General features: G+C 51.8%; 2 protein-coding genes across 3 annotated transcripts in view; both read left to right on the top strand.

The window, feature by feature from the left end:
• LOC118219248 (plexin-B2-like) overlaps positions 1–7549 on the top strand; it is a 68356-nt gene extending 60807 nt beyond the window's left edge. The window contains exons 31-36 of the mRNA XM_035402255.1: positions 142–302; positions 1391–1538; positions 1672–1736; positions 2271–2346; positions 2799–2873; positions 3202–7549. Coding sequence (XP_035258146.1) covers positions 142–302; positions 1391–1538; positions 1672–1736; positions 2271–2346; positions 2799–2873; positions 3202–3306 — 630 coding nt within the window. The 3' untranslated portion in view covers positions 3307–7549. The remainder of the gene's footprint in view (positions 1–141; positions 303–1390; positions 1539–1671; positions 1737–2270; positions 2347–2798; positions 2874–3201) is intronic.
• A 2704-nt stretch (positions 7550–10253) lies between these two features.
• Positions 10254–27841, top strand: tubgcp6 (tubulin, gamma complex associated protein 6). 2 transcript variants are annotated; one of them, XM_035402256.1, is made up of 25 exons: positions 10254–10482; positions 11107–11915; positions 12380–12543; positions 12841–13054; positions 13576–13737; positions 14337–14458; positions 14576–14639; positions 14790–14899; positions 15218–15309; positions 15845–15984; positions 16684–16833; positions 17067–17148; positions 17488–17576; positions 18403–18518; positions 18917–19055; positions 19254–19337; positions 19796–21515; positions 21876–22025; positions 22319–22487; positions 22877–23018; positions 24007–24201; positions 24826–24958; positions 25143–25356; positions 26307–26500; positions 27326–27841. In XM_035402256.1, exons 2-25 carry the CDS (start codon positions 11142–11144, stop codon positions 27415–27417), a joined length of 5511 nt encoding a protein of 1836 aa, XP_035258147.1. In that variant the 5' UTR covers positions 10254–10482; positions 11107–11141; the 3' UTR covers positions 27418–27841. The 2 variants fall into 2 exon arrangements, with proteins under 2 accessions (XP_035258147.1, XP_035258148.1); XM_035402257.1 differs by having other exon boundaries at positions 10254–10509.
• The last annotated feature ends 131 nt before the right edge of the window (positions 27842–27972 follow it).

The raw sequence follows: 27972 nt of genomic DNA, 5'->3' as shown, positions 1-27972 counted from the left end.
GCATGCGTGCACATTCGCGGTTGTGTATGGGGGTGTTTTTCTGGGTGTCTCTCATGGTGCACCTCAGCCTCCCTACCAGCAGCAGTGCTGTACTGTGCTGTGCTGTAGCTGTACTGACCCGCTGTGCTGCCTGGTTTACAGGGCACGCTGCAGCAGTTTGTCGACGACTTCTTCCGGGGCGTCCTGTGCCCGGGCATGACGGTGCCCCCGGCGATCAAGTACTTCTTCGACTTCCTGGACGAGCAGGCGCTCAAGCACGACAACGTGGACGAAGAGACCGTCCACATCTGGAAAACCAACAGGTGCGTGTGTCCCCCCCACCCCCACCCACCACCCGGAGGACACCTCCCAGAAATGTCGCGAGGGTGCAAGTCAGGCCTTTCGGCCCCGCCCAGTCCCTTTCCCGCGCCTCCCGTGTTCTCGAAGAGCGTAACACGCGTGCCCTTCCACGACAGTTCTCTGAATAATTTAATGCCGAATTGGCACTTAAGCATTCAGGCTGTCTGCTACACGGTTGTAATTGACTGACAGGCAGAATTGGAGGAACTCGCTGAGGGCAAAAGAGCACTTCATTCTGGGGAGATGAGAGGTGTAATTATAGCAGACGGCTTGTTTTGTTTATTTTTCCCGAACCAACAGAGACTTTCTAATTAAATATGAATGCGTGGATCCATTGTATGACTATGACTACAAACAAGATATTAGTGTCCCTGTTTTTTTTGTCCAGTGCCAGGAGGACTGTTAGCTATCATGCAAAAATTCCTGAATTTGTCTCTCTCTATCCTCCTTTCTCTCTTTTTCGCTCTCTGTATCTATTTTCTGCCTGTGGAAAAATCCACCTTCACCACTTAGAATGGATTTTTTCTGGCAGGGGCTTTGTGTGAGCTTCTATTCAGCCGCGAAAGGCGCGCACAAATCGGAGCCCGGATCTTTCCCACATTGATTGCAGGGAGATTAAACGGAGAGAAGCCACAGCTTTCAGCACTGAAAAATAGCGGCAGTGCGTTCGCAGGGCTCGGCAGAGTAATCTGAGCACAGTGCCACACGCCTGCTTTTTTTAATGAATATTTAGAGTCTGTGGTGCAGGTCTGTCAGACTAATGACTATGTCATGCGGGCCTATCAGACCAATGACTATGTGATACGGGTGTATCAGACCAATCACTATGTCAGGCGAGTCTATCGGTCCAATGACTCCATGATACGAGTCTATCAGACCAATGACTATGTCAGGCGAGTCTATCGGTCCAATGACTATTTCATGTGGGTCTACTGGACCAATGACTATGTCATGCGGGTTTATCAGACTAATGACTATATCATGCGGGTTTACCAGACTAATGGCTATGTCATGTGGGTCTATCAGACTAATGACTTTGTTGTTTCCACAGCTTGCCACTAAGATTCTGGGTGAACATCCTGAAGAACCCCCACTTCATCTTTGACGTTCACGTGACCGAGGTGGTGGACGCCTCCCTGTCGGTCATCGCCCAGACCTTCATGGATGCCTGCACCAAGACCGAGCACAAGCTCAGCCGGGTGAGGGGGGGGGGCGGCAGGGCTTAGCCGGGGGAGGAGCGGTAGGCGTGGTCTCTGTACCGGCAACCAGTGAGGAGACACGATTTCTAAAGGCAAAAATCTCATCTGTACTTTCTCTCCACCTCTCTTCCAGGATTCCCCAAGCAACAAATTACTCTATGCAAAGGAGATCTCCACTTACAAGAAGATGGTGGATGAGTAAGGCCACATTTGCACTCACACCCACTCAACTGACAAATCGGATTTCTGTGCATCCTATTAATGATCTGTATACACTTGATTTTACTGTGTGGCATATCAGGTTCTCTGCATTTCCCAGAGTCGTTCAGGTGTAAACGGGGCCTTAGCCAGATTGGCATTTCTCCACCACGGTCTGCAGCGATCTAGACCGCGGACTGCAGATGCCCTTTCCCTTGTAACGTTGTGTCACAGATTCTGTACACGAGCCAGATGTGCAGCTCCTGCAGTCTTTCATCTGCTCTACTTCTTAACATGAAACCCAGCCAGTGGCAGGTATTTGCAGAGCTATATTTCAGTGCACAAAATCCATCTTCACGAATAAAGGCAAAAATCAAAACAGCCGATTCAACTGCCCCGAAACGGTAACATAATATTAAAACACTGGAGCTGGGTATCTGGCAGGACTATAGAATCTGTGGTTTTATCAGGGTATGGAGATCAGCGATGCTTTCCATGACCATTTGATGACCGGATGCGGTCCTCTCTCCACAGTTACTACAATGGCATCAGGCAGATGGTGCCGGTCAGTGACCAGGACATGAACACGCACCTGGCGGAAGTGTCGCGGGTAAGAGCAGACGCCCCTCCGCCTCGATCAATGCACGGGCACCACACGGGCACCACACAGATCAGTGGTTTGCTCCCATTAAGCCAGCTTGATTGACCTTTCTGCTCAGACTCCACGTTTGTTACACCGAGCTATCCGTGGCAACAAAAAAATATCATTCCCGTGGTCAACTTGAGCTCTCGGTTGAGCTGCAAGCCGGGTCTGTGCTTGTAGTAATCACTGACTCTGTGGTCTGAGTGGTGACAAGTGAGAACTACAGCAGAATCCATGCTTTACATCCATAATCCATACTTTACATCCATACATTACATCCATAATCCATTCTTCACATCCATACTTTACATCCATAATCCATGCTTTACATCCATACGTTGCATGCATAATTCATACTATACATACTATCCTGCAAAAACCACAGAGCTTGACGTTTGTCCTCCTTTTGCATCTCCCAGGCCCACACAGACAAACTCAACACACAGGTGGCCTTGCATCGACTGTACCAGTACGCAAGCAAGTACTATGACCAGGTGGGCAACAGCTTCTCCGCCTCAACGTTTTACTGAATGTCTGAAAGGTCTAGGCAGGAGTATGCAGTTCTTATTGAGGCATCTGGCTGTTTGAAGGCCTGGGTCAGGCAATGTTCCTCCTTCATGTATACAAATATGAAAGCATCTTATCATTTATCTAATTTGCCTGTTCTTTTAATTTACTGTGGAGCACTTTGTGTTGCAATAAGGCATATGAAATGTGCTATATGAATAAAGGATTGTTGATTGATTTTTCTTTGTGAGCAGAGTTGAACTGTTTCTGTCTCGCTTTCTCTCTGTCTCTCTCACCCCCCCCCCCCCCTTCCAGATCATCGCCTCTCTGGAAGAGGACCCTGCCGCTCAGAGCAAGCAGCTGACCCTGAGGCTGCAGCAGTTAGCGGCTGCCCTGGAGAACAAAGTGACGGACCTCTAACGTCATGGGAAGGGAGGGTGGGGGGGAGGGGGGTACCAGAGCTCAGTACTGATGCAGGGCTTATTTTAGCAGTCCAAAGGTACCGAAAAAACTCAGGGTGGGGAGGGGGGCAGGACAAAACCGCCAATCGCTAAGCGGGAGACTTTTTCTTAAGACGTAGCTTAGAAACCAGGCCTTAACCTCCTTCTCCCCATACTGCCACAGGCTCGCGCTCTCACAGCGGCCAGCCAGATCCTCCCCCACGAGCCCATCGCGGCTGGAGACGCCACATCCCCCCGCGTATCATTCCAGTGGCAAACGTCACAGCAGAAATAAGCCCTGCATCTTTCACCGGCTTTAATAATAAGATGTTGAATTTCTTCCTGTGTAGAAAAGATTGAGAATAGTATTATATATATATATTTTTTAATCGTGCAGTCTTTATCCAGAAAGCTTTATAAGAGGAAATTAACTTTTTAAAAACCGGTTTTATTTCTATTGCGTTTATAAAGAGGCCATTTGCTTTATGTAGAACCGTCACTTCTGAAACCTGATCATGGCCGACAAATCGTGAATGATTATCGTGTTGTTATTATTATTTTTTAAAAGGTTATTTTGAAGATTGTTATTGTTTTTATTCTATGAAATCAGCTCTTTTGCTCTCATGTACCCGGCATACAGTCATAGTTACTAAAACCAGGCAGCGCTGGTGTTGCAGATTGAAAGGTTTACTGGGATGTTTAGAATGTTCATTTTTCCACAAAACCCAGGCAGTCTCTCAAATAGTCCGCTAGTTCCATGTATAGTAGACTAACTAGAGTGTCGGCCATTTTGTGTAAAATGCCTTGGACTGAACTCGACTGTGTGTTTGCAAGTTTCGTGCCCTGCGCTCTTATACCACGTGTCTGAACATTCTCTTTAGTGGACCAATTTAGTTTGCAGATTAAAGCTTTGGAGAAGACCGCGTAGTTAGTCCGTCTCGTGCAAGCACTACAATCTCCTCCTCAGTCTTTCAGTTTGTTAATAATAAGGCAGGCTTTGTCTCTCTAGTGAAATATTCTGTGAAACAAGACTGAGAAATCTTCAAACAAACGGTCTAATTAGTTAGCTTTTACCGTGGAACGCACGCTTATATCATAGAGGTTACTGCTACTTATGTGAAAGCACACTGTGGACGATCGCTAACGTAAGGGTGTAATTTCTGAGCTGTCGGAGTGTACGTAGCCTACAGTGAAACTAGAATGAAATGACCGCAAAACAACACGACAATGTGAAGTCCTGAACTTGGGACCGCCATCGTTCTCGACCATCCTGGTGCAACCTTGAGTTCTTCCAGCTGCTTTTGTAAAACCTTAGTGCCGTGTTACCATCCTTTCGCAACTACGTTGTGCAGCAATTCCGGCAGAGGAAACGGCGAAATTGTTACGGCAGACACTCAACTCATAAATAAGCATAAATTAAAGGGAATCCGCGCATTTTTGTTTTTGTGTTTTTTCGATTGTGTAACTGCAAAGCCGCCCCAGTTAGCCGTCAGTACTGAGCCGTTGAAGTTCAGTGACTGCATTCCTGATCTCGCCTAAATGTCTCCTTGGTTTTAATTTGAAGATCACCGTTAAAACAGCAGTGCCATAAACAAACTTAACCTGTAATTAATTTAAGAAATTGCTTTGTATCCATAGTCTATTTTTGTAGTTTTAAAGGAGGCATAAATTGAAAAAGTGGAAAGAGCTGTGTAGCTGAATGGTACGTGAATTTTAATGTGAATTTTAAAAATAATTTTCCGTATTTATTTTGACGACTTTCGTAAACTTTCTTTCTTCAGATTGAAAGGGAACCTCCACTGGGGGCGGGGGGAAAAAAACAAAAAGTCAAAACTCAGAGAATAAATGATAAATTGTTGGTAAAATTTCATGTGTGCGCATTGTGCTGAAAACACAGTAGAGCAGCATACCTTGGGACTGCTATCTCTGGCTCAAAGGTGTTCCCTTCTGAAGGGAAGTAGCATTATTGGTCACTAATTTGCAATCATTTGTTCCCCTTCGCCTTTGTATCAAGTCAGGGACTCACGTCCACTGACGTGACACGTCTCACTACTAACCGTGAGCTTAAAACAATGTCACTAACTTCTGCCATCTTTTAAAGACACAGCTACAGGAAAAATGGCCCTTCGTCATGCAGGAAACCATAACTTGGTGGGTTTCTGGCCAGGTTAAGGCACCATGCTATGGTGCATGGATGAGCCACGTGGTCTTGGATCAAATCTGGACCATGACAGTGCCAACTGGGGCTGGTAGCTCCGTAGGGCAATGGAGGGTTCGGTCAGATAGGGATCCGCGTTTCATCGCTCTCAGGAGACCCCCGCTGGTTGACTGAGTACCCGTGGACTGCAGGCTAAAGCAGCACATGAAAGGTCTTCCTCTGACTCCGCTCTGTACGAGCTTAGCCGTGGTCTGCGGTGTGAAAAGAAGCACCTGGCAACACCACAAGTTTCAGGGGAGAACCGTGGATGTCACTCCCGAACCGGCTGGGTGGTCTCGCATTAACAAGCCTGCGGCAGCAGCTAATTGGCTGTTCCAAATTAGGGTGGGAATTGGACATTCTCAGCCCCACATCGAGCACCAAATTATTCTTTTTTTAAAAGAAATAAAGAAAAGGCAACAAGCCCTAGATACCGGATACCAGATAGCAAACACCCCAAGGGAGACGATCGAGTCAGAAATCCCAAAATAATCCGTTGTCAAGCGAAAGCCATTTTTCCCTAAGAAAAGGGAGCAGCTTACCATTCTTTGCCATTCCGAGCATTACGAGTCCGTGTTTGAGCCCATTTCCGGTGTACGTTCCCTTTTAATCCACATTAACACATCCTGCGGACGCTGGCTGCATGTGCTCCACATCAAGGTTTGATGGCAGCTTCCACATCTGGCTCCACCCCACAGTACAGAATAGGTTTCCAGTGGGAGGGGACTTTTATCTCAATTACTTCTGAACTACAGGCTTAATAATTCCAGCGCTGACCGGAACGTTTTCTTCTTTCTGTCCTTTAACCGAAATGTGCCTTAGTAACAATAAAAGTGAGAAGGGTAATGTTTCAAATTATAAGGATTCAGCAATGTTTTTGCAGCCACAGGGGGGCGGTACTAATGCGCGTTGATAATTGCACGCCAGTTCGAATGCGTTTGGACCGAACAAATGCGGACGGTCTCTTCCTCACTGTTCAAAGCGCGAATTTGCTCAGGCGTCTGTCCAAAGGTACCAGGAGAACCTCGAATGGCAAACGCATTTGACACCTATGAAATTCGCAAGAATGGGAAAATTGAGTAATTTAAACTTTCAGTTTATATAGTCAGTTTATAGCCTTGTGTTACATGTTCTTTCCTGAAAACTGACCTTCCAAAATGTTCCTCTGTATGTCTGAGAAGATATCTGTGTATGTATCTGTACTCGACAATAATGACCTTTTTACTGCTGTGCAGTTGTTTTAATTTCCCGGTTTCGCATAGCGTCTAGCGATTGTGAACATGTAGACATGCTGTGTTCCGATGGTGTAATCCTATGCACGGTGCCTTAGGAGGCTCCCCGTTGTTGTGCCGTTGTCGAGAACCTTTGCTTTCTCTTGTGAATGTGAAACGATATCGGACAGCGGGAAAGCGCAGTCGCTACGTAACAAACTCCCGTCATCTCCTCCCGTCCGAGGCAGCCGCAGACGGCACTCTGATGAAACGCACCGCGGCCCTATCTCGTCCGTGCAGGTCTCGTCCAAGCGCTCGGAGGCTGGAAGATGGAGTGCTCGGTCACAGGCTGTGTCACGCCCGCTCCCCGCGGAATAAGGAGAACACTGGGATGGGGGGCGGTTTTGTTAAGGATGGAGTCCTTTGCTCGTTTAAAGCCTGTTTTGGGGACAGCTCTTGACTGTGTTCTTTGGACTGCAGTTCAAGTACTTTAGTACTGAATTGGGTGATTCACGTGCCTCTTGACTTCATTTTCAGTCCTCCAGCCACACCAGGCTGGCCCATAATGCAACAGCCAACCCCTTCCCCCTCCCCGAGCAATCGCCAAGTTTACCAACATTTGCGTTCTGTTCAACAAAACCGGCCATCATTTGAGGGAATATGTGGAAAAGAAAATGTACGCGTTCGCTGTTTTATTGTGAACTGCTTGACATTTTCTTAGGAGACCTTCAGCAATGGCCGTGAAAGTGTGTCAAGAAATCTTCTCTTTAAACCACTAACAGCTTCTAAAGATAAATAAAAAAAAGATGAAAGAACTACGGTCTCTCCTCTCATTTCTGAACAAACCTCCAAGCGAGGGAGGTTCAAAGAGTTCCATTTCTCCCAAGGTGACGGTTATGTATTTTTCTGTGATTCGCAAAAGATACTTGCTCAGAACAGATTTAATCACTGAGAGAATAATAATTAAATTTCGTCATCACAATCCTCACTTGTGCAACAATAAATTTGGAAAGGTTTTGCAATGAGCTGGATCCAGAAGTTCAGGTTGTTGGAGCCAACTTTCGAAAATTAATTTTGGTACGCGTTCACTTTACTTGAATTTTGGTAGGCTTTTTAAGGCTTGCACCAAAGCCGCTGGAACTTGTTCAAGAGGGATACACATCAGACGTCTTTGAAGTGTTCCCAGGATCAGATCTGGGTTATAAAAAAAAAGAAAGAAGAAAAAAAAAAGGCAGGGAAAAAAAAAAAAAACAGCTTACATCTGGGTTCTGCTTTTATCTGTATTCCTCACCACGACCAGGCACACCAGAGGTAGCTGGCCTGCTATTCAGAGTTATACCTCCACACACACACGCGCGCGCGCGCGCGCACACACACACACACACACACACACACATAGACACTCACACACATACATGCACACACGCAGACACACATACTTACATACACACATACGCGCACGCGCACACACAAACACACATACATACACACGCACACACAAACACATACAGACACACATACTTACATGCGCACACACACACACACACACAGACACGCACTCACATACACATACAGACACACATACTTACATGCACACATACGCGCGCGCGCACACGCATACAAACGCACGCACTCACACACACACACACACACCACCTAATGAGGTCCTCTGTTTGATTCTGTGGAGGGAGAGGGTCCACACGCACCTCGGCTCAAGGGCACAGCACTCACCTTGTGAAGAGATATCCTTGAGGAAGCCGGTGAGTTAGAACCTTGTCAGAGGATTTAAATAATTCACATGTGCATCGCTACACAGATGTTGTGTTGAATTAATGGATTCATGATTTGCCTGCCCCTGAGGCAATGGTTTTATTTTTTTGGTTTTTTTTTTTTTTTTTTGCAGTTTGTTGTAATTCAGAGTATTCCTCTATGCAAGGAACGTGTGGCAGGCAGAATTTAATTATTTACTTAATTGTTTATGCAGGTCTACTTAAAATGGTTTTGCCGTGCCTCACTTCAAGTACCCAATAAACAACTGAACACAAACATGGTAGGCTATCGAGGAGACGTTCTCAGCACTGCTAGACTGCAGCCAACCATTCTAACACAACTAAGAATGCAAATATCGGTTGTTTCTTTTTTACTATTCATTATTGTCATAGGACACCTATTTTTACGCTTTGTAAAATACTTGGTATTAAGCCTATTTAATGTTACTAGATTATGCAAATTGATGCAATTTAATGTTTGATTTTACTCCATTTGTTATATATCTTTGGCATGCAATTTTCACATTGTTCCTTGAACACTTAAAAAATGTTCTAAAGTTGTGGTAAACTGTAAGCATGAGACTAAACTTGGTTAACGCATTCACGACGACATAGCTAGTTCACACCTTTAACGTTAAAGTCGCTGCACGTGGTGTCACTGTAGACCACTAAATTTGGTAGGCCTAACCTTCGCAGAGATTTAAAGGTTTCTACAGTGATCAGACTGCACGAAAAACATTTATATTCGTACGAATTGGCCACCATTTTTACATTTCAACTAGACATCTGCTCAGAGACCGTGGTCTGGCATTTATATGCAACTTTCTCAAATTTGTTCAAAAGACTCTCCTCTCTAATCATCATAGCCTACATAGAAAATTGCTCCCTAAAAAATCATGGTAGCAGTACACCTAAGCCAACAAACATGGTAGTGAATGTGGTTTCGTGAAAAAATACAAAAATAAAAAACCAAATGCATTGACGTAAGGTGATGAAACGTATTACCACGACAGCCATACAAAACGTATAGCATCGGCCAAGTTTATTACACGATGGCACCATAGGCTACATCAACATATTATGGCTAAATATTGAAAAATTAAATAATTATCACTATTTTAAAGATTTAAATCTTGCTGATCAGCCCCCGCCGGAACATTACGTGTGTCGACTAAGGGTCGGCATCTTCAATCATCTGCCATAAGCCGTTATTTAAATGTAATAAGTAGCCTATGCCCATAGAACTTACCTGCAAATGATCTTATCATAGGGGCACTCTTGCACCCAATTGCTCCTTTCATTAATTTGTTTAAGCTTTTGCGATCCGTTATCTGGCATTTATTTTCATGTCTACGTGCCATAAAGCTCTTAGCTAACTGGTAAATATGAGCCTAAATTAGTTTATCACACGTGTTGATTAAAATGCAAGCGCTTTGCAGGGTGAAAATAAATAACTCATTAGAAATGACAGCTGGCAAAGAAATTGTGTGGTGCAATTATCTGTGCCAATAAAGTGTCACCAACAAATGTGTAACTACAGCCAGTAAAACTAAAAAAAAATATGGATTGATGAATATTAATCGAAATGCACCACCAGTGGCGCGATTCAATGTTGGAATGCTAACCTTTCACCACGAGCGCGAAAATAACGGCAGTCAAATGTTAGTCACGTATATACGACAAGTTTTGTCCAATCAAGGAGCAACTTCTTACATTCTAACCAATGGTAGAAACTAGAATAGAGGCGGGGCCATAGTCAAGGAAGTGATAGTGACTCTGGAACTGGCTGCAACAATTTAGCGCTGGCAAATACCGTTTGCTAACAATTTAGCATTAAAAATATTAAATTAATTTAGAGCATGTGATCTCCATCAGTTTCGTATTCGGAATAATGCAAATGTTTCACCGCACTGATTCAAGAGAGACGCACAATCCGCCCAGAGGACTGCAGCGACGCGACGTTAGCTTGAGCTAGTCAGGTAACGTTCGCTAACTTGCTGCAACCGGTGTGTACACAGCTAGCACGCTAATTTACTCATTTATGAAGCAGAACCTCTTCTGTATATATGTGCATTTAATGTACCTTACTTTGGTTGAATGCGACTTCAACAGTGTATTTAAATCATTCTGTAAGGCGTTAGCTGACTTAGTAAACGTTGTCGTAAAATTTCTTACCGAGAATAATGTCTGGCGAAAAGGACTCTGTCAAACCTACTATGCATCAGAGTAAACAACAACAAAAAAACACTCGCCAATCACCTGCTCAATCTGTTTATAATGCCATCATAGCGCAAAGTGCCATCAAAACACTCGTCAATCACCTGCTCAATCTGTTTATAATGCCATCATAGCGCGAAGTGTTAGTGAAAATAAAAACTGGGCTAAACGAAGTTTAGATATAGATCCACTAGGATCAGTTTGACTTTGGGACTAAACTGGCTAACGTTTTACTTAATAAAACTCTAAAGGAACTAACTTAAACATCCTGTGAGCACTAATGGCTTGCAACTAGTTCAGTATTTTTGTATCATTTTATGTAGCCTACTTGTGTAACTTATACTTGATGGACTAAAAATTGCAACAACAAAAATCTTCTTTGGCAGGTGAGACTGACGTCAGGCACAGAGACCCGGGAACCATGAGCGACAGGCTCGGCGACGCCCCCTCCGCCAGCTGCAGCATCACGGGGCTGCTGGGCGCCCTCTGCGACACCTGCATTTCGGGGGTGTCGTGGAAACGGCGCGCCTCGGGCGCGGCCTCCCGCGAGGCGGTCCGGCGGGACCTGAGGAAGCGGGCGTACGGGGCCCTGCTGTCCGAGCTCTTTCGGGAGGGACCCCCAAACAAGGGGGCGGCGAGACCCGACCCTTGGGCTTCCACCCCCGCCAGAAACAAAGTGCTGATGATCTCCTTCGACCTGCGGGTGGCGGGGAGGCAGGAGGAGGCGCAGAGGCTGGAGGAGCTCCTGGGCTCCCTGGGGGGGGATTCGGGCCTGGTGGAGCTGGACTCGGTGCTGGAGCTCCTGGTCCGGCTGGCGGGCTCCGTCCCTCCCCCCGCCCCCTCCTTCAGCCGGGACTACATGCGCAGGGAGCGGCCGGTGACCCGCAGGCGCCCCCTGGAGGGCTACGTGAGCGAGGAGCTGGCGCGCCTGGAGGTTCGCGCCCGCGACCTGGTGTGGGCCGAGGAGTGGGGCGCCCTGGGGGACCTCCGAGGGGGCCTGGGGCTCATGGACGCCCCACCGGGGACCGGCCTCTTCCGCCTGGGGGGCCGCGGCGAGGGGGAGGAGCGCTTCGAGAGGGAGACCAGGACGTCGCTGTTCGGGGCCCTGCAGCACAGCCGCACCTCCGACCTGGACGTCCGGCTGGACCCGCCCCCCGTCCCCAGCAACGCCGATGTCACGGGCCTGGCCATACGGGTGAGGCGGAGCCTATCGCAGGGAGGGCGGTTCCACGGCGGCTCCCGTTCCGCTGGTGGATTCTGGGGGTTCATGCTCGGTCTCGCCTCATTTTTTTTGTTTCTTGTTTCTGGAGAGTGTCTTTGTCACTGTGTCTGCTAACCTCTATACACATAATAAAAATGAATTGAATTAAGAGAAAGGTGCTCTGGTGTTCAGCCATTCCCCTACTTAGAGATTTTAACCGTTCATTCAGAAACACTTTTTTGTTTAAAAAAAAAAAAAAATAATAATAATAAAAACATGCATTAATATTTGGTAACAAATGTTTGAATGACACAAAATAGCATGTTTTCCATCATTGGTTCAGGTGTAAAACCTTGTCACCATGGAATTGCTCATCAGCTGTGAGCATTGTGACATCGCAGAATGATTGTGGAGTTTTCTCCTGTCCCGTTCCTCCCCCCCAGGTTCCTCCCCCCCAGGTTCCTCCCTGTCTGGATCAGTCGGAGGACGAGGGGTTCCAGTCGGCCTCCAACCTGACCCCGGTGTCGCAGTGGGAGCCGAGCCCCGGGCCGGAGCCGGACGTGTGGGAGGCCCTGCCCACCTTCGTGCCCAGCCGCCGCCGCTGCTGGGAGGGGGTGGGCTGGTAAGGGCTGGGAGGGGGTGGGCTGGTAAGGGCTGGGAGGGGGTGGGCTGGTAAGGGTCAGCACTGCTGGGAGGGGGTGGATATCCCTAATATTTTGTAGGATCGCTGGTTTTGAGTCCTTGGGTTCTCTGTCTCTCTCTCCCCCGAATTCAAATTGAAAATATGCTTTATTTGCATTACAAGTAAACTTGTGTTGCAAAACCAGTGGGGTGTACAAAATGTGACACACTTTCTCCCTCCCTCTCTCTCCCTCTCTCTACCTTCCCCCCTCCCTCCCTCTCTCTCCCCCTCCCCCAGGCCCCCCGGCAGTAAGGAGGACCCGTACCTGACGGAGGCCGGCCGGGAGGCCTTCGACCAGCTGTACCGGCTGTGGGAGGGGGGTGTGAGGGGCCTGAGCTCGGACCCGGCCTCGCCCCCGCTCCCCGCCCCCCAGGACTGTCAGAGCCAGCTGGTGGGGGACCTCCTCAACGTGCTCATCGGAGTGGCGTCTGCCACGTTCCCCCTAAACCAGGTACCCCCCCCCCACGGGAGCGCGCGCTAAGGACTTCGGTAATTACAGGCAGCAGAAAGTGACAAGTGGTCCCGGAAACGACAAGCTCTGTGAGGGGAATGGCAAGCGGGGGAGAAGCAGGCTTTGCAATTCGCTGGGCTTGAGTCGGAATGAAAGTTTGCTGATTTATTCGTACGGAAAATGAAAATGAGTTTTATTTCAGCACTTGAAAAGGAAAGGTTCGTTCATGTTGTGGTGCGCGAGTGCACACATCCTGTTGAGCAGCTTACTGCTTACGAGTTTAAGGGTTTGGTGTGTGTGTGTTCCCATGTTAGTGTGTGTGTGTGTGTGCGTGCATACATGTTGCGTCATACACACACACACATGGGTGTCCGTGTGACTGTTTGTGTGCATGCAGTACGTGTTTGATCTTTTTTGTGTGCGTAAATGTGTGTGTATTGCACGTGTACGTGCCTGTGTGTTCTGCGTGTGTGTTTGTTTGTATAGTCCTGTCACATTCCCTCTGCGTGTGTGCGTTGCAGGCGTGTGCACAGTTCGAGGTGCGGCCCGGGGTGTGCATTTCGGGGGCGTCCCCGGAGAGCGCCTCCCGGCTGCTGGGGGACCTGGCGCAGTACGGGACGCACTACCTGCGGCTGAGCCGCTTCTCCCTGCAGAGCGCCCAGAGGCGAGGCCTGGTCTTTCAGGTAGCGCCCCCTACAGCACCGCTAACGTCTCCTACAGCACTGCGCTAACTACAGCTCAGTGCTAACGGCTCCTACAGCGCTACACTAACATCTCCTACAGCGCTGTGCTAACATGTCCTACAGCGCTGCGCTAACATCTCCTATGGCGCTAGGCTAACATTTCCTACAGCGCAGCGCTAACGTGTCCTACAGCACCACTGACGTCTCCTACAGCACTGCGCTAACTACAGCACCGCTAACGTCTCCTACAGTACTGCGCTAACATCTCCTATGGCGCTAGGCTAACATTTCCTACAGCGCTGTGCTAACATGTCCTGTGGTGCTAGGCTAACATTTCCTGCAGCGCTAACGTGTCCTACAGCACCACTAACGTCTACTACAGCACTGCGTTAACTACAGCTCAGTGCTAACGTCTCCTACAGCACTGCGCTGACATCTCCTACAGCGCTGTGCTAACATGACCTACAGCGCTGCGCTAATGTCTCCTACAGCGCTAGGCTAACATTTCCTACAGCGCAGCGCTAACGTAGCAGCGCATCTAATGTGGAATATCTCTGTGCGTCTCAGACAGTAATGTACATTATCCCTGTGTGTCGTAGGCCTTCACAGGTGGCTTGCGGAGGTACCTGCAGTACTACCGTGCCTGTGTGCTCTCCACCCACCACACCCTCAGCCTGCTGACCATCTGCTTCCTGTTCCGCAAGCTGGGCCGGCAGCTCAGGTCAGCCGCTGCGGCGTCTCACTCCTAGCAAGGCCTCTCTGTGGCCCTGCTCTGTGTGCGACTCTTCACCCTGCTCTGTGTGCAGCTCTTCACCCTGCTCTGTGTGCCCCTCTGTAGGTATCTTACTGAACTGTGCTGTGTGGATGGGGTTTCTGCTGTGAACCAGGCTACTTTCCCCGTGGTGAGTACAATGCCTATGTTTATTTTCATTAGTTTTTGTGTGTGTCTGTCTGTGCGTGTGTGTCTGTGTGTGTGTGTGTATTTGTGTGTGTGTGTTTGTGTGTATACGCAGGCAGTGCTGACAGTTGTAAGTGTGCTGTCTTGACTGCAGGGTGTGAAGCTGCTCTCTTACCTGTACAATGAGGCCCAGAGTAACTGCAGTAATGAGAATTACCCTGTGCTGCTGTCCCTGCTGAAGAGCAGCTGTGAGCCCTACACACGGTCAGTGCTTCTGTCTGTGAGCCCTGCACATGGTCAGTCTCTCTGTCTGTGCGCCCTACACACGGTCAGTGTCTCTGTCTGTGAGCCCTACACATGGTCAGTCTCTTTGTCTGTGAGCCCTACACACGGTCAGTCTCTCTGTCTGTGAGCCCTACCCGCAGTCAGTCTCCATTTTGCTTGCGTTTTCCATTTAGCATCAGGGCTTCATTGTAGTTTGGCTGCGTGGACTGCCGTAGAGCGCTGAGCGTTGAGCGCTGTATTGTGAACATGGCACGGAATGGCGGTTTGAACTTTGCCCCCCCCGGCCGCGTTCCTCAGGTTCGTGTCCGACTGGGTGTACAGCGGCGTGTTCAGGGACGTCTACGGCGAGTTCATGATCCAGGTCAACGAGGACTACCTCGGCTTCAGAGGTGAGCGCTCCCGCTCCCCCCACGCCCCCCCCGGAGGGGATTCCGTCCTGTCCTTCTGTCCTTGAGAGTCCTTCTCGTCCCATCTCCCTCCCTTTTCCCCTCTCCCTCGTTCTCTTTCCCCCTCCCTCTTCTCCACATCTCCTCGAAATTCAGTTTCCAGTTTGAACGCCGACCGCTTGATTCGCACGACAAGACGAATGTCGCGTCCCCAAAGCGCAAGTACATGTTCGTACCAACGCGCGCGTACGCACAAAAAAAAGATTTAATAAGAATTTCTCCCCTTTCTCTCACACTCCCTCTTTGAATCTCTCTGTCTCTCTCTGACCTCTCTTGGCTCTCAAATTCAAATTCAGAATGCTTTGTCGGCGCGGACGTATTTTGAAATGCGAATCGCCGAAGCGTTGATAATCGATGAGAGTAATGACAACAGCAAAAGGAAGGCTCTCTCTCACTCTCCCTCCCCTTCCTCCTCTCTCTCTCTCTCTCTCTCTCTCTCTCTCTCTCCCCCCCTCTCCCCCTCTCTCCCCCTGTGCAGATAAGCACTTCTGGTCGCAGGGGTACACCCTGATCTCGCACAACGTGGAGGAGTGCGTGCCCGTCTTCCTCCGCCACATCGCCAGCGACGTCTACATCTGCGGCAAGACCATCAACCTGCTCAAGATCTGCTGCCCCCAGGTCGGTCTCCGCCCCGCCCCGCCCCGCCCCGCCCGCCCGCCCCGCCCCGCCCCGCCCCGCCTCGCCCCGCCCCGCCCCGCCCCGCCCGCCCGCTCGCTCACCGAGACCTCTCAAATGAGAGCACAGATTCAAATTCAAACGGAGCTTTATCGACAAACAGATTAACCTCAATTGACACCCGGATTCTTGCTAGCAATGACTTGAGGAGTCATTTATGAAGGAGCTGATTGGATCGTCCCTTGCCATTTTGAACAAATTAGAAGTGGCGAAACTGTTTAATTCAGTGCGTCTTTGCCCTTTGCTGCGTCGGTACCGTCCTTAACCCTTAACCTTTACTAAGAATGAAAGCGATAATCTTCTTACTTTTTTTTTTCTCCTCGAACACGCTTTGGCGAATGCTACTCCACCACTGGAGTCCTTGCCAAGCGACCTTGATTAGTAGAATCAGGTGTGTGCACACACACTGTCTCTTTCTGGATAAGACTGGGGACCCCAGCTCCGAAACACGAAGAGCACCTAATTAAGAAAAAATAACAACAGGTTAAAATTCTGGGATTGCAGTTGAGGTTGGAATGAAAACTAGCATACACAGTGTGCCCCCCTACTCCCCCCCAGAATTTGAGAACCGCTGCTGTAAGAGCGTTCGGGGTTGCTCAGAGAACGCTAACGGTCCGGCTAACGGCTCCTCTCCCCGTGCAGCACTACATCTGCTGGTCGGAGCTGCCCGTGCCCCGCATCGCCGTCACCTTCTCCCTGCAGGAGGTGGAGGAGATCGAGCGGGACTGCGCCGTCTACCGCGGCCGCGTGGGCATGATCGCCAAGCACAGCGCCGTCAGCAGGGAGGAGCAGGTACGGAGGCTCCGCCCCCTCTGTCTCCCCCCCCTCTCTCTCTCCCTCTCGTCTCTTTCCCTCTCCCTCGCTCATTCGTCTCTCTCTCTCCCCCTCTCTCTCTCCATCTCTCTATCTCTCTCTCTCCCTCTCGTCTCTCTCCCTCTCCCTCGCTCATTCGTCTCTCTCTCTCCCCCTCTCTCTCTCTCTATCTCCTTATATCTCTCTCTCCCTGTCTTTATTTCTCTCTCTAGGCACAGCGTGCGGAGCAGGCTCGGCAGGAGCTGATCAGTCAGGTCAGAGCGACCACCGCCAAGAGTCTGGAGAGCATTCGAGGTGAGGATCACCCCAAGCACCTCATAATGCAGCTCCGTCAACACCTGACCAATGAACAATCACTATAAACATCAATACCCAACCAATGAGCAATCATCAGAAACGTCAACACCCAACCAATGAACAATCACTATAAACGTCCACACCCAACTAAAGAACAATCTCCGCAAACATCAACACCCGTCCAATGACGATCACCATAAGCATAGCCAACCGATGAACAATTACCGTGAAACATTAACAACCAACAAACTAGCAGTCACTATAATCATACCTAGCCAATGAATATGTGTAATGCACTGCTCTATGCCCCCCCCCCCCTCGCCCTTTTGCCCCTAGGGGTGCAGGTGTCCCGGCGCCTGACAGAGGAGGCAAAGAAGAGGGGGCGCTTTGAGGAGCAGAAACAGCAGCTGGAGCTGGTGCAGGAGGTGGGAGAGACCATCACTCCCTCCAATAACCTTAACCCACCAATGTCCTCAATCTAGCTGTCCCACCAATGACCCCTACTGCCAGTGTCCTTAATCTAGCTGTCCCACCAATGACCCCTACTGCCAGTGTCCTTAATCTAGCTGTCCCCCCAGTGACCCCTACTGCCAGTGTCCTTAATCTAGCTGTCCCACCAGTGACCCCCTACTGCCAGTGTCCTTAATCTAGCTGTCCCACCAGTGACCCCCTACTGCCAGTGTCCTTAATCTAGCTGTCCCACCAATGACCCCTACTGCCAGTGTCCTTAATCTAGCTGTCCCCCCAGTGACCCCTACTGCCAGTGTCCTCAATCTAGCTGTCCCACCAACGACCCCTACTGCCAGTGTCCTTAATCTAGCTGTCCCACCAACGACCCCTACTGCCAGTGTCCTTAATCTAGCTGTCCCACCAGTGACCCCTACTGCCAGTGTCCTTAATCTAGCTGTCCCGCCAGTGACCCCTACTGCCAGTGTCCTTAATCTAGCTGTCCCACCAACGACCCCTACTGCCAGTGTCCTTAATCTAGCTGTCCCACCAACGACCCCTACTGCCAGTGTCCTTAATCTAGCTGTCCCACCAACGACCCCTACTGCCAGTGTCCTTAATCTAGCTGTCCCACCAACGACCCCTACTGCCAGTGTACCTAATCTGACCCACCAATGACCCTTAGCACCAGTGACCTTTATTTAACTGTCCCACCAATGCTCCTTACCACCAGTGCCCCTAATCTACCTATCTCACCAGTGGCCCTAATCTCACTGTCCTCCGTAATCTCTAATCTGTCTTTAGTGGCGCAACACGGCGAAGAGGAAGGAGCAGGAGGACGAGTTTGGCTTCATCAGGGAGCTGCAGGACTGGGAGAAGAGACTGCAGGCCCTGGAGGAGCAGCTGGAGCGCAGGGCCAGGTCTGTCCACTAGGGCGGCGCCGTCCACCCTCACTAAACACAGCCGTCGTGGGAGTGTAGCGTACTTAAACCCAGGGGTGTGTGTGTGTGTGTGTGATGGGGACAGCAACAGACAGAGCTACTAACCAGTGTTTGTGATTATTCTGAACCAGTGGTGTTTCGTTGTGCTGGGTAAAGCCTTGTGGTTTGTTCAAACGAATAGGTGATTGACAAGTTATAGTGGCTCCGCCCCTTTTGTGGTTGATGACTCCTCCCTCTCCAATCACTGCATGTCTGTAGTTCTATACGGGGCCTCGAATCCCGCCTAAACTTGAAAGGGGGACTTGAGCGTTCTTGAAAATGTCGAAACGCGATGGCGCGCTGACTCGCGCGGTCTGCGGCGGCGTGTCGCCCCACAGGAAGGAGCTGCTGGACCAGTACGCTCGGCTGACGGAGGAGGCGACCAGGAGGGAGAGGCGGGCCGTGTGGCGGGTGCAGCGCTTGCGTCTGGACGAGAGCCGGGCTCGCTTCCTGCGGGAGGAACAGCGCCTCACTCAGGTCTGCACCGGCACAACGGCTGACCCCGCCCCCCCACCCCCCTCGCCACTTTCAGCTGTCTTACCTGCTTATTTTAACAAGCGAGCGCCAATGACGTCATAATGATGTCGGCGTTCGTATTGTAGCAAATCCACGCGGTGATTGTTATAGCAGTTTGTTAATGTTGTTCTGCTGCCGAATCCCTCCCTCCCTCCCCAGGCCCTTCTGGAGCGGTACCCCCTGGGCCAGCCGGGACCACCGCCGGACCCGCCCACACCGGCCTGCGCACCACAGCCCGCCCAGGTTAGTGAGATAAAGACCGGGGCCGTTCCCGGCGTCGGGGGATTTGTGCATCTTTATCAGACTCCCTAGTGTCTTGGTCCTCTAGCCTCAGTGCATTTGTGCATCTTTATCAGACGCCCTAGAGTCTTGGTCCTATAGCCTCAGTGCATTTGTGCATCTTTATCAGACACCCTAGAGTCTTGGTCCTATAGCCTCAGTGCATTTGTGCATCTTTAACAGACTCCCTAGAGTCTTGGTCCTATAGCCTCAGTGCATTTGTGCATCTTTATCAGACGCCCTAGAGTCTTGGTCCTATAGCCTCAGTGTGCTCTGAGTCCTATAGACTCTGTGCATTTGTGCATCTTTATCGGACGCCCTAGGGTCCTGGGCCTGTAGCCTCTATCGCTCTCCCTTTAACAGCGGGTGGGGAAGTTCCTCTGCCGAATGTCTTAACCGTACTGCTATCTGCACCTACGCAGGTTCACCCCGAGAAAGAGGTGCAGGATGCGCCCACCGGCCCAGAGGACACACCCACTGGCCACAAGGACACGCCCACCGGGCCCCAGGACACGCCTGCAGACCCCCAGGACACGCCCACCCCCGCCGGAGACGACGTGCCGATCTTGGACGCGGTGGACATCAGAGACTTCCTGCCGAAGCCGCCGCGCCCGCTGGACTCACAGGAAGTGGACCGGGCGCTGCAGGACATCGGCTCCGACCTGCCGGAGGCCGCCGCCCCCCCGGCCTCGGCCCCTCCCCCGACCCCGGGCCCGGACTACGACTTCAGCGCCCCCTACGTACCCCTGGAGGGCCCTCACCCCAGCCCCCGCTGGGATCCCGCCGTCCCGCCGCTCGTCCCCGTCCAGGACGGAGAGAAGACGTCTGAGGCGCAGGGGGATGCCCGGGGCCCAGGGGCCCCGCCTCGCCCACCCCCCGGCCCGGACCAGGAGGGTCAGCGAGAGACTGCTGCAGCTCAGCCAGTCCGCCAGGAGGGGGCAGCACTGCCAAAGGCCTCAGAGAGCGTAGATACTGCAGGGGCCATTGATGACCAGGCTATTGGACGGCAGCCTGAGAAACAGCCCCTCCCCTCTCATCCTACCTGCAGAGAAGAGAACTTTGCCCCTGAGGAGGTCAATTTAGTACTGCAAGCCAGCACCCATGAACCCACCAGCCAGGCTAACGTCACAGTGGGGGTGTCCAGTCCCTCCCCTGCTCCTCACAGCCACGCCTCCAACGCCCATATAAGGGTGGGAGAGCATGTATCTGAGGTCATTACTCCTCTTCCCACTCCCAGCATCCATGGCCACGCCTCCGATGCCCATATAAGGGTGGGAGAGCATATGTCTGAGGTCACTGCTTTTTTCCCTACCCCCAGCATCCATGGCCATGCCTCCGATGCCCATATAATGGTGGGAGAACATGTATCTGAGGTCACTGCTTGTTTCCCCACCCCCAGCATCCATGGCCACGCCTCCGATGCCCATATAAGGGTGGGAGAGCATGTATCTGAGGTCACTGCTTTTTTCCCCACCCCCAGCATCCATGGCCACGCCTCCGATGCCCATATAAGGGTGGGAGAGCATGTATCTGAGGTCACTGCTTTTTTCCCCACCCCCAGCATCCATGGCCACGCCTCCGATGCCCATATAAGGGTGGGAGAGCATGTATCTGAGGTCACTGCTTTTTTCCCCACCCCCAGCATCCATGGCCACGCCTCCGATGCCCATATAAGGGTGGGAGAGCATATATCTGAGGTCACTGCTTTTTTCCCTACCCCCAGCATCCATGGCCACGCCTCCGATGCCCATATAAGGGTAGGAGAGCATGTATCTGAGGTCACTGCTTTTTTCCCCACCCCCAGCATCCATGGCCACGCCTCCGATGCCCATATAAGGGTAGGAGAGCATGTATCTGAGGTCGTGACTTTTGTCCCCACCCCCAGTATCCATGGCCACGCCTCTGACAGCAGCATAAAGGTGGGGGGGTTCGTGTCGGACGTGACCCCCTTCCACCCCCGTTGGAGCAAGCACGGCCACTCCTCCGACTCCGCCCTGATGGTGGGGTGTGTGGTTTCGGGGACCGAACCGCTCCCGTCCCCCCTCCCCGGGAGCGGCTACGGCCACTCCTCTGACTCCGCCCTGGGCTCGGGCTGTGTGACGATGGACAGCAGGGGGCTCCACACCCCCTTGACAATAGAAGGTACAGATATCATGCGTCAGATATTCGCCCTCAAATTCAGTGGGTGCAGGTCAGTAATTACTGAATGTGTCAGATGCCACCATTTTATTGTGATGGGGAGTGGTAGCACACACAGAAAACTGGACAACTGATTTAAAAGGGTTATGTAAACCATTACGTAATTTGTATTCCCATAGTTATTGGATAGTATTACTGCCAGTCAAATATGTGAGCGCTGTGATTGGAGGACATATTTCTGACCTTCCCTCCCGCAGTACATCTCGCTCTTGACTCTTGCCGAGTTGTACTGGTTGGCTGGTTATCTTGCTATCAAGCCCTACGGTAGGACACTGAGCCCTACGGCGCCCCGTTTCTCTGCAGAACTGGAGGCCGAGCTCGAAGCAGGGGCCCACGGTGAGCCGGGGCGGCCGCCGGAGGCCTCGCCCGACGGGGGCGCGGAGCGGGACTACCTGGCGGCGCTGGCGGCGCAGTACGAGGTGGAGCAGTACCAGGACTCCTACAGCCTCATGGGTGAGTGAGATCAGGGCTAATGCTAACAGAGTCCGTGACAACAGGAAGCAAGTGAGAGAGGTTACGTGGAGCAGAGGTCAGGGGTATAGAAGAAGAGAAGAGGGGGATGAGCGTGGAAGGTAAGAGGAGAGAGGGATGAGTGTAGAAGGTAAGAGGAGAGAGGGTTGAGTGTAGAAGGTAAGAGTTGAGGGGGATGAGCCTGGAAGGTAAGAGGAGAGAGGGATGAGTGTAGAATGAGAGAGGGATTATTGTGGAAGGTAACTGAAACGCGTCTCCCCTCCCCTGTGCTTCAGCCTTGGCCCCGGACTCCCAGCTCCTGCAGCAGGTGACCGGGGGCCCCTACGGGCTCCCGGGGGGCCCCTCCCTGGGCAGGGCCACGGACGCCACCGCCGTGCAGCTCAGTGAGCTGGTCTCCCTGCCCGTGCTGATGAAGCACTCCGTCACCACCCCCCTCATCACGCAGTGAGTCCCCCAATCACAGCCGCGTGTGCTTGAACCATTACAGCTGCTATAGGTGCGTTTTTGTAACGCTGCTGCCAACGTTATTTACGTCACAGCTAGCCCCAGTGGCTTTTCTAGCCGGTCAAAGCTACCGATGTAGCCAGTGAAGAAATTTTAAGAAGTCCCGAAAACGGTAACGAAGTCACAAAGGGAATGACGACACTACTTCTGAGGCCCCTTGGGACCGTTGAGAAAGTTGCCTACTGCAGCTTTAATTATTAACAACAATCAAATATAATAATAATGGAGTAGATGGTGGAAATACATACGCTCTCTCTCTCTCTCTCTCTCTCTCTCTCTCCCTCTCTCCCTCTCCCTCCCTCCCTCCCTCCCTCCCCCCCACTCTCCAGTGTATCTCTGGTGAACAAAGCGGTGGTGGATTACTTCTTCGTAGAGCTGGGTGTGGAGAGGCACTTTGAGGCTCTCCGGCACTTTCTACTGATGGAGGATGGGGAGTTTGCTCAGTCGCTCAGCGACCTGCTGTTTGAGAAGGTGAGAGAGAGAGTGGGGGCGAGCGACCTGCTGTTTGAGAAGGTGAGAGAGAGAGAGTAGGGGCGAGCGACCTGCTGTTTGAGAAGGTGAGAGAGAGAGGGGGGCGAGCGACCTGCTGTTTGAGAAGGTGAGAGAGAGAGGGGGGCGAGCGACCTGCTGTTTGAGAAGGTGAGAGAGAGGGGGGGGGCGAGCGACCTGCTGTTTGAGAAGGTGAGAGAGAGGGAGCGAGCGACCTGCTGTTTGAGAAGGTGAGAGAGAGAGAGGGGGCGAGCGACCTGCTGTTTGAGAAGGTGAGAGAGAGAGGGGGGCGAGCGACCTGCTGTTTGAGAAGGTGAGAGAGAGAGGGGGGCGAGCGACCTGCTGTTTGAGAAGGTGAGAGAGAGAGGGGGGCGAGCGACCTGCTGTTTGAGAAGGTGAGAGAGAGGGGGCGAGCGACCTGCTGTTTGAGAAGGTGAGAGAGAGGGGGCGAGCGACCTGCTGTTTGAGAAGGTGAGAGAGAGAGTGGGGGCGAGCAACCTGCTGTTTGAGAAGGTGAGAGAGAGGGGGCGAGCGACCTGCTGTTTGAGAAGGTGTGAGAGAGAGAGGGGGGCGAGCGACCTGCTGTTTGAGAAGGTGAGAGAGAGGGGGCGAGCGACCTGCTGTTTGAGAAGGTGTGAGAGAGAGAGGGGGGGCGAGCGACCTGCTGTTTGAGAAGGTGAGAGAGAGAGGGGGGCGAGCGACCTGCTGTTTGAGAAGGTGTGAGAGAGAGAGAGGGGGGCGAGCGACCTGCTGTTTGAGAAGGTGAGAGAGAGAGGGGGGCGAGTGACCTGCTGTTTTAGAAGGTGAGAGAGAGAGTGGGGGCGAGTGACCTGCTGTTTTAGAAGGTGAGAGAGATAGGGGGGCGAGCGACCTGCTGTTTGAGAAGGTGAGAGAGAGAGGGGTGAGTGTTGCAGTTGTCAGGCCGCTCTGGGTGAGCTCCGCTCATCGCGCCGCGCTGTGTGTGTTCCAGCTGGGCAGTGGCCAGACCCCGGGGGAGCTGCTGACTCCTCTGGTGCTGAACTCCATCCTCAGCAAGGCCCTGCAGTACAGCCTGCATGGGGACAGCGCCCTGGCCGCCAACTTCACCTTCGCCCTGCGCTTCCTCCCCGAGACCTTCCACCCCCTCGCCCCCGACGCCCTCAACTGCCTGGAGCTGCGCTACAAGGTGCGGGAGCAGAGAGAGGCGCACACACACGCACACGCGCGCGCGCACGCACGCACACACACAGATTCAGAGTCTCTGAAGCCCGGGACTCATAGAGTCAGAGACTCATGAAGCCCGGGACTCATAGAGTCAGAAACTCATGAAGCCCGGGACTCATAGAGTCAGAGACTCATGAAGCCCGGGACTCATAGAGTCAGAAACTCATGAAGCCCGGGACTCATAGAGTCAGAGACTCATGAAGCCCGGGACTCATAGAGTCAGAGACTCATGAAGCCCGGGACTCATAGAGTCAGAGACTCATGAAGCCTGGGACTCATAGAGTCAGAGACTAGTATAGCCGGAGACTCATGGAGCCAGATTTTATCCATCCTTGTCTCCTCGGTCCTCGCCTGATCTGAAAATCGGTCGAGGTCGCCATCTTGCAAGGACAGTCCAACCAGTTAAATGCTCCTTGAAGGAACTAGGAGCGAGGAGCTAGGAGGCTCCCGAAGGATGCTTTGAGCAAGGAGGAGCCAGGGGACAAATTTCGGCGACTCGAGTAAAGCAGCGGGGAGATTCGTGGCTGGTTTTCGACTAGCATCGGGGTCTGATGCCCTCCCTCCCTCCCTCCCTCCCTCCCTGCAGGTGGACTGGCCCCTGAACATCATCATCACCGACAGCTGCATGAACAAGTACAACCGCCTCTTCTCCTTCCTGCTGCAGCTCAAGCACATGGTGTGGACGCTGCGCGACGTCTGGTTCCACCTGAAGAGAGCAGGTACTCTCATTCATCATATTCAAAAAAGCATTTCAAATACGTATTTTGACCACATCTGTTGTGAAACCGAAACTATGGTATGGTTTAACCACCGCATGAGGTTTTGAAAAGATTGCATTAGCCATTGAAGTAACAGGAAGTGGGGGAAACAGGAAGTGTGTGTAACCCCCGCCTCCTCCCTCAGCGCTGGTGAAGGGGGCCGGGAGCTCGGTCCAGTTCCGCCAGCTGCAGCTGTTCAGGCACGAGATGCAGCACTTCGTCAAGGTGATCCAGGGCTACATCGCCAACCAGATCCTGCAGGTGTCCTGGAGCGAGTTCACCCACAAGCTGGGCAGCGCCAGCGACCTGGACGCCATCCACCACATCCACGCCGACTACCTCAACAGAGCCATCTTCAGGTGAGTCTCGGGCATATACACACACGCACGCACACTCACTCACTCACACACACACACACGCACATACGCGCATACACACACACACACACAAACACTACCTCAACAGGGCTATCTCCAGGTGAGTCTCCAACCCACCAACAACCAATTTGGGGATTTGCCTAATTTGCAGATTTGCACCTGAATATTACTTTCTTGCCCCAGTGGGCTAATTTTACTTGTTTATACATAATCAAACTTGCAACCTATTCCCTGTGCTTTTACTGTTGTGAACTGATTGCATGGTCTGTGTTTTGTAGTCTGGGGTTTTAAAATGTGGGTCGTGGATTTTGCCTTCTGGGGACAATAAAGATTTTCTGCAACTAATTTGACTTAATCCAGCGGGCAACCTGCCACTGTTGTACCGGCCTTATTAGCAATATTGCTTAGACGTGGTTCTACATCAGCGTTTCTCAGCCCCGGTCCTGGGGAGCCACTGTGTATGCTGCTTTTTGTCATGGCTCTTAATTCAGGTTGTTGGAAAGCGTGTCCTACCGTAATTGTGTAGGTTAAGCTCATGTCCACACAATGGAGGCTTGGCTCGTCGCCATTTTGTGCCCGTAAGCTCCATTCATTACACACAAATGGCTTTCAGCCTTTCACACTGCGAGCGAATGGGAGGCGACAGATATCGCCTGCCAGTGTTGTGATTGAACGACGAAGTGAAAATGGCGGCAACAAAAACCAGCTTACACAGTGGGTTCCGAGGACCAGGGGTCGAGCAGCACTGTTGGAGATAACGGCAGCTGCTAAATTAGTGAATGCAGTGGGGGGGGGGGTGTGGGGGAGAGGGGGAGAGGGAGAGAGAGACATTGGGAGTGTTCGGTAGTGGCGGTAGGGGAGGGCAGGGCTGACCCATGGTTTGGCTCATCTCTCCTGTCCCCCCAACCCCCCCACTCCCCCCGCCCCCCCAGGGGCCTGTTGACGGAGAAGGCGGCGTCCGTCATGAACATCATCCATAGCATCTTCAGCCTCATCCTCAAGTTCCGGGCGCAGCTGATCGCGCAGCCCTGGAGCCGCCAGCAGGGGGAGCTGGTGCACCCCAGCTTCGTGGCCCTGCAGCAGTCCTACAACACCTTCAAGTACTACTCCCACTTCCTCTTCAAAGGTACGGGGGGGGGGGGCCCCCGCCGGCGTCGCCATGGGGACCGTCATGCTCCAGGCCCATGTTCAGTTCAATGATCACATCTCGGTCATCTGAATGGGTATTCGCCTCTGTGTCTCTGCGGCCAACCTAGCAATCTCATCAATCCAGCCAATAACAAGCAGAGGCTCTGGCTGATTAACGTTAAGTTACCTGGCAGCTAACGTTAGTTAACTGCATTAAATTACATTCGCTTAGTTTATCCGGAGCGACCTTCAGCATGGGAGAGCCTTAAATGCATCCAACTGATTGTGAGTTATAGTGCCCTACCTGACCAACAGCAGTCCCAGACTAGCGAATCTGGATAAAGCACTATGCAAGCTAACTGCTCACCAAGAACCAAAATATAAATTCTTTCTGAAAATATACTACTTTTTATTTATATAATGTACTACTTGTGTGATGGATAGTTTGTAAGTGCCATTTGCATCGTAGTGGTATCTACGCCGACAATGTAGACAAAATCATTCAAAATGTCCTCATACTTTATTCCTGTCTATTTGTTCACAACATCCTCCCAATCCTTAATCCTGTCAGGATGATGTGTTCGGTTTTCCATTCGATCATATTTTTGATCATATTTTCATAAGTATGTTGCCAGTTAGACGACATTCCATTTTTGCTAGCTACCTTCAGCAATGGGAGAATGTGATTGGGTGGGTGTGTTCTCCCGGCCCGTCGACACAGCGCTGGTGCTTATCTCTGTGTGCGTGTTCCATCTTTTGCACTCACGAGTCGCCACTCGACCAGCGGGCCCCTAACCGCCATTCCCCTCCCTTCTGTGCGCAGTGGTGACCAAGCTGGTTAATCGGGGCTACCAGCCCCACCTGGAGGACTTCCTGGTGCGCATCAACTTCAACAACTACTACAAAGAGGCCTGAGGGGGGGCGGGGCCTCCGCACGGCCGGGAGGGACCGGGACCGAGAACCCCCTTAAAGCCCGTGTTCTGAGCCGCCCCGTCCCGTCGTTTCCTGTCTCCGCCCACTTTTCGGCGGCTTCGCCTTCGCACGCCGTCTCAACCGTGGGGGCTCGCGCCCGTCACGTGGGTGACTCCGCTTGGCGTGGGTTGCGGCCGAACGGCCGGCGCCACGCCCTAGGCCGCATGCCGCAGGGAACCTGTCCGTTGCCGTAACGACACGCCTGGGCGGTCATGCTCTCCGTCCTACATGCTCTGTGCAGTGTGGCCCATTAGCCGTTATTACTGTGAGTCCATCTGTGATTGTGGCTCTGTGCTCTCGATAGGAAACCCCACCCCCCCCCCCCCCCCTTGTGAGAGAATCCAATAAAAATGCATTTTGTTTTAAATGTTGTGCGCCCCCTAGAGTGTTGGAGGTCTTGAAACCTTGAATTACATTGCTTTCAAATGGCAGTTTTAGCCAGGCATCTGAATATGGAGGAGCGGTTTGGTAGAGAGGTCAGGGGACAACACACCACAG

Source organism: Anguilla anguilla, chromosome 19 (assembly GCF_013347855.1).
Source record: "Anguilla anguilla isolate fAngAng1 chromosome 19, fAngAng1.pri, whole genome shotgun sequence".
In the NCBI taxonomy this organism is placed as follows: domain Eukaryota; kingdom Metazoa; phylum Chordata; class Actinopteri; order Anguilliformes; family Anguillidae; genus Anguilla; species Anguilla anguilla.
This window is presented reverse-complemented; position numbering and strand designations above follow the sequence as displayed.